Source organism: Callospermophilus lateralis, chromosome 2, assembly GCF_048772815.1.
Source record: "Callospermophilus lateralis isolate mCalLat2 chromosome 2, mCalLat2.hap1, whole genome shotgun sequence".
NCBI classification, from domain to species: domain Eukaryota; kingdom Metazoa; phylum Chordata; class Mammalia; order Rodentia; family Sciuridae; genus Callospermophilus; species Callospermophilus lateralis.
Genome location: NC_135306.1, coordinates 7539830 through 7545650, shown reverse-complemented (window position 1 = coordinate 7545650; position 5821 = coordinate 7539830). Strand labels below are relative to the sequence as shown.

Here is a 5821-nt window from a genome sequence, read left to right as displayed (position 1 = left end):
GTACGAACTACAGCTCCCGGCGTGCACTGCTCCGCCGCAGCCACGCCCATGGCCTACAACTCCCAGCTCCCCTCCCGCGCGTCTCAAAGGCCCGCCCTGTCGTCGCGCAGCAGGACTCCTGGGTGCCTCCAGGGGGAGCCCGCGAACCGTCCAGTCCGGGTCAGCGGGCCGCGTTTCCATGGCCACGGTAACTAGGGGACCATCACGGTAGCTCAGAAAGGGATAAATAAAGGATTATGACCACAAAAGGTAACGTAACAACTATAACAAAAACTTGTGCGGAAGCTTACAGCTTGCAAAGCGCCTCTTCCAACCTCTTCTTTTATATTAGAAAAGAGGGTTCACTAATAATAGCTTTTGGTGAGCAACACTATGTGCCATTAGCTTCAGGTGTCATACACATGCTATAATATAATAGTATCTGCTATACATGGAAATGGTGATATTTCTCTTTTAATTTTTTTTTTAGTTGTTGATGGACCTTTATTTTTTATTTATTTGTATCCAATGCTGAGAATCCAACCCAGTGCCAATGCCTCACATGTAGTAGGCAAGCACTCTACCACTAAGCCACAACCTCAACATGGAAATGGTGATATTTCAATGAGGTGCAGGCAAATAGTATTTTGACTCAGAAAGTAATTGATAAATGATCACTGACAATCCATTATGTATGAAACATAACTGTCCCTTACCTAGCTGCCTACATACCAAATGCTTACCATCAATCCTAGCAGATGGGTTCTGTGATTGTCCTTGTTTTATTTTGAGGAGGAATTTGGGATCCAAGAGGTTAAACTTCTTATCCAAGTTGCCCCTGCTAATGAACAACAAAACTCAACCACCTCCAGCTTCAGCCAAAGATGCTTTGTACCATGTCATGTGGTACCAGGTCCGATTTGTCAAATAATTCAGAGGCGAAGGAACCCAGACATCTCAAATTCAGTGAACAAGCTCCTGGGGACCCCAGGTTGGCTTGGGATCCTGTTGATCTACATTGCTTACCTTTACCTCTCCCACCCACTGGAGTGAAAGAACTGAGAGCTGTCTCTGTGGTCTAGCTTGAAGGTCCCTGCCCTACCCAGCTTAACACACACCCTCCCGACACACACACACACACACACACACACACACACACACGACTTCAGGGCCACATCTCAAACCTGAAATTATTACTTCCCTCTATTGAGAAAGAACCCTGGGTCAGGGGAGCCAGTTTGTAGCCTTCCTCATTCTGTTGCTGGGACCTAGGGAAAGTCCTCTCTCTCCATATCTGTTTTACAGAAGGGAGTTGAAGTCCTAGATTTCCGAAAACCCTTCTGCTCCAAACATCTTGGGTCCTCGTGTTTGTGATAATCGTTGCTGTGGCTTCCTGAGGCAGGGCATGTGACAGAAGAAAGTTATACCTGTATGTCTCCCACTAGGTTGGAATTATCATCCCCACTGGTCATCAGCTCCTGGAGGGCAGGGTTTCAATTTAGTATTTGCTTGTATTCTGGCTCCTGGAACAAACTGGAATGTTCCAAGTGCTAAATAAGTTTTTGGGTTTGTTTTTTTTTTCAACCCAAGGGTGCTCTACTACAGAGGCTCCATCCCTTTTAATTTTTATTTGGAAATAGGTCTTGTCTTGCTGAGTTGCTGAAGCTGGCCTCAAACTCATGATCCTCCTGCTTCAGCCTCCTGAGTGGCCGGGATTACAAGACGTGTGTCATCATGCCCAGCAAGCAATTGTTAAATCAAGTTCTCTACTTTTCACCTGAGAAAAAGTGCTTCTTTCCACCCTCAGCCCCTTCTGAGAGACAGAAGAAAGAGTCATAAAAGTTTATTATATGAAAGAAAGAACATGGTTTCTGTACATCTATTTACAGAACAGACAGACTTATTTACAGCAAGATGGAGGCCTTGGTGCCAGTGGAGGCAGATACCCAGGGGAGAGGGAGGAGGCATGAGGGGCCTCCCATGGCTCAAAAACAGGGAACCTGGGCAGGAAGGGGGACAGCAGAAGCTGGAGAAGGAGCAAGATCCTTGTCCTTCCTGAAGGGAGACTGGTATGTACGTGACTGGAAGGTGGAATCCAGAGTCCAGGCAGGACCCTGGAGTTGCAATGGAGATCCTGGAGTTGAACCCAGAACATTTTGGGTTGATCACAGTGTCCCTGGGGTGCTCTGGGGAAAGGTCTCTGCCCCCTTTGCTGCCCACAGCTGCAGAGGGGAAGTTTCCTGGGGGGTCACAGCTCACTGGAGCGGACAGCAGGCTCCAGCTTGTGTGACAGGGCAGTGAGAACCTTGTCGAACTTCTCATAGCGCCGGGCTTGGCTGCTGCTGGCCCCTTGGCTGCCCCAGAGGAGGCGCATCTGGAACTCAGTGCTGAACACCTCCAGGAGCTCTGGCCGGGCCTGGAATCCTGCAGGGCAGGGGCACAGGGTCAGGGACCACCATCTGGTTGGAAGGAGGCTGGGGCTCCCATTCAGAGTCCCCACATTCTTCAGGGTCCCATTTGAGGCAAACTCCCCACAGCCCACCAGGGAGCCAACAAAGTCTGTTAATGAATATAACCATGCATGGCAGTGTCTGGTCTTTCTCCTACTATTTTCTAGACAAGCATTTTTTTCATTACCAGGGATCAAGCCCAAGGCTTCGTACATGCTTGGCAAATACTCTATCACTGAGCTGAATCCCCAGTCCTTAGAAGACGAAATATTAATGTTTAATTCTTTGGAAGTTTTTGAGATCTTGAATGATCGTTTTCTCTTTCTTTCCTTTTTTTTTCTCATAACTTCCATTTTTTTAAGAAACATATATACGTTTTACAAGTAAATATAAAATACATATCTTTTTATTCCTTCTTGGGGGAAAAAAAAAAGGCAAGAAAGTCAGAAAAACCTATCAGAATATTCACAGAGTTTATCCCTGGGTAATTGTGGGTAAGTTTTTTGTTGAGAGCCACAGTTTAGTCCGAATGATGCCTGGCATTTTGCTAGAGGGAATGGTTGAAAGGTGACCCTGCTCAGGGATTAGGGCGGCTCCTGCTGCCTTGGGTGCCCGCTACTTTGGAGTTCCCATTGAGTTCTCCCGGGGTTCTGGGAGCCCGGTGGAAGGAGTGTGTTCCAAGAAAGTGTGTATAGAGTGCCGGTAAGAGTCCGGGAATAAAGAGTTGCTGTTTGAACCTACAAGGCTTTTTGGTGGCTCGGTTATTTGTGCCTAGCCAGATTGAGGCAGTTTTTAAATCTTATTTTTGTTCAGCTATAATTTCTAATTTATCTCCAGTGAATTTCTGCAACTTAATACCAAAGGCAGTAACAGACACTGCCACTTTCAAGTGAGGGTGTTACAAACTGAGCTCCCTGAAATGTGGTGGCTGTCTCCACCCCAGGTACCAGGCTGGGCACCTCTTTCTTTCACATTTCAAAGACGAGAACACTGAGGCTCAGCCAAGCTAAGGACCACAGCCAAGGTGCACCCAACGATTGCCTGTTAAACTACTGAGTGAAGAAGGTGATAAGATGAGGAGCGGGGAGCTGGGGCAGAACAGAGGGATGAGCACCGAGTGGATGCTGGGAGGAGGGGAGGGAGCCTGGGCATCAACCACACTCACCCTGCAGCTTGACCTCGGCATTGGTGTGGTAGAGCCCTCCGTGGTGTGCCACCGTGCGGGCGGCCTCCAGGTGGGCCAGCACCACCTCCACGCCATGCTCCGTGCTGCCCCAGGGCTCGGGACCCTCAGCAGGGGCCGAATCACACTCCAGCAGAGTGATGAGTGGCAGCACATGGGGAAACGTGGTGTTGCTCAGCGGAGGGCCTTCTGCAGGGGACAGAGAGAGCAGGCACTCAGGGACCCTGGAGGTCCCACATCCACTGATTCCCCGGAGCTGAGGGGCGAGAGGAGAGGGGCCTGCCTAAGGTCCCAGAGAGTTCCCGGGGATCCAGACTCCTGGGACAAACCCTTCCTTTTAGACTCCCCTGGGTGCACCCACAGCAGCGATGATGCAGTCCCAAGTGCTGAGCCTAGACCTGGACGTGGCTAATGAGGTTGCCAGGTGCGAAAAGTAAGCTCACAAAGCTCTCCTTATCATCCATGCTGGGAGAGTCTATGGCAGCCCAGAGAGGGCTGGAACCTGTCCAAAGTCACACAGAAAGGCAGGGAGGTACCTTTGCCCTCATTGAGGCTCTTGAGAAAAGGCTTGAGTTTCTTCTCATACAGGATGGCACCCTCTGTGTGTCGTTGCCGCAGGGTTACCCATGTCTGTTCCAGCCGGGAAATCTGGGGAGATCAGACCGTGAGAAGTTGCCCAAGGAAGTGGCCTGCAGTGGATGCTGGCCACAGGCCACCCTGCTGAGTGGACACACAGATGTGGGATAACAAGAGCTATTCTGGCCACCATTGGTGGACCAAGGACAAGTGTAGGCTGCCTTTCGTGTCATGATGCTGCCAACACAACCCATTTTACAGCTGAAGGAACTAAATTTCAGGTGGGAATGACTTGCCCAAGATTATTCTGAAAATAAGTGGCAGAGCTGAGACGTGAACCTGAGACTCTGCCCCCGAGCCCCTGTCGTTCCTATTTATTAGGCACAGGAGAGGCAGTGTGGCATAATGGTTGCACTGGAAATCAGTTCAAATCCTAAACCTTTGGACCTGTGTGACCACAGGCAAGTACTGCTCTCAGTTGCTCCATCTGTAACAAGAGGGGACAACAGAGGCATCCACCTCATGAGAGTCTTTTCAGGAATCAATGCTGGTAAACAGTGTAGCACCAGCCCAGGGCACAGGTGAGTGTCCATTCAATGATACTGTGTCCTGTTTCTCTCTCTGGCAATACTGGGGATTGACCTCCGAGTGCTCCACCTCTCGGCTTCACTCCCAGCCTTTTCCAAATTTCATTTCATCTGGAGACAGGGTCTCAGTAAGTTGCTGAGGCTGGCTTTGAACTTGCAATCCTCCTGCCTCAGCCTCCCCGTTGGCTGGGATTACAGGTCTGTGCCACCTCACTGGCCTTTGTGTTTTCTTTAAATGCATCAAATACTCCTCATTCATCCTTCAAGTGGGGAAACTGAGACCCAGGGAAGGGAAAAGAACGTGTCCTTGGCCAGCCCTTGGGGAACTGCATTCTCCTGGTTACTCTTTCCCATGCCTAGGAACTCACAAAACTCTTCCCATTTCCATCCCCGAGAAACCCGCCCAGGGCGCTTCCAGTCTACAGGGTGCCCAGCTCTAGGCGGGCCCCTCAGTACCTGGGCCATGTCCAGGGCGCCCATGACCGCAGCGAAGCTGAACATGTTACCCATAGTCCCCCGCAGCTCGGCCGCCAGCTGGATGGTCTTGTGCAGCAACGCTGCTCGCTCCTCCGCAGAGCCGGTGCAGCCCAGGATGTCCACCGCCAGCATGATGGACATGGTGTGGAACCTGTCAGAGCGGCCGGGTCAGAGGGAGCGGGGACCAAGTACGCGGGGAGGGGCCCTTGCCACTGTCCATCACCGGCGATGGGCCGAGGGCAGAGTCAGAGTGAGAAGTTATACCGGATCCCTGAGGTTAGGGGGCGCGGCCAGATGGAGGGGGAGGGGAAACCAAGGCTCAGTGCTTCTGATTGGTCAGCACGCTCCAGGGGCGGGACCAGGGCGCCTGGGGCGGGGCTTGAGGGAGCAGGAGTGGGTCACGCCCGGCTGTTTTAAGAATCCGCGGTGAGGCCAGAAACGATGAGCGGGGCCAAGGCTGTGGACAAGGGGCTGCAGACGGATAATCCAGAGATGGCGGGCGCAGTCTTTGGGGAGCCAGGATTGCTTTGAGCTGGATATCAAGAGTTGCGATTGGCCAATGGGTGGGA

The 5821-nt window shown here is 51.3% G+C and overlaps 1 protein-coding gene across 6 annotated transcripts in view; it reads right to left on the bottom strand.

Moving 5' to 3' along the window:
* Positions 1–1807: 1807 nt before the first annotated feature.
* Sh2d3c (SH2 domain containing 3C) overlaps positions 1808–5821 on the bottom strand; it is a 29165-nt gene continuing 25151 nt past the window's right edge. For 5 of the 6 annotated variants that reach the window (XM_076845413.2, XM_076845414.2, XM_076845416.2 and 2 more), the window contains 4 exons: positions 5232–5403; positions 4149–4260; positions 3595–3801; positions 1808–2403 (listed from right to left, as the gene is read on the bottom strand). In XM_076845413.2, coding sequence (XP_076701528.1) covers positions 2228–2403; positions 3595–3801; positions 4149–4260; positions 5232–5403 — 667 coding nt within the window. In that variant the 3' untranslated portion in view covers positions 1808–2227. Of the gene's footprint in view, positions 2404–3594; positions 3802–4148; positions 4261–5231; positions 5785–5821 lie in introns of those variants that run through there. The other variant, XM_076845415.2, reaches the window with a different exon arrangement.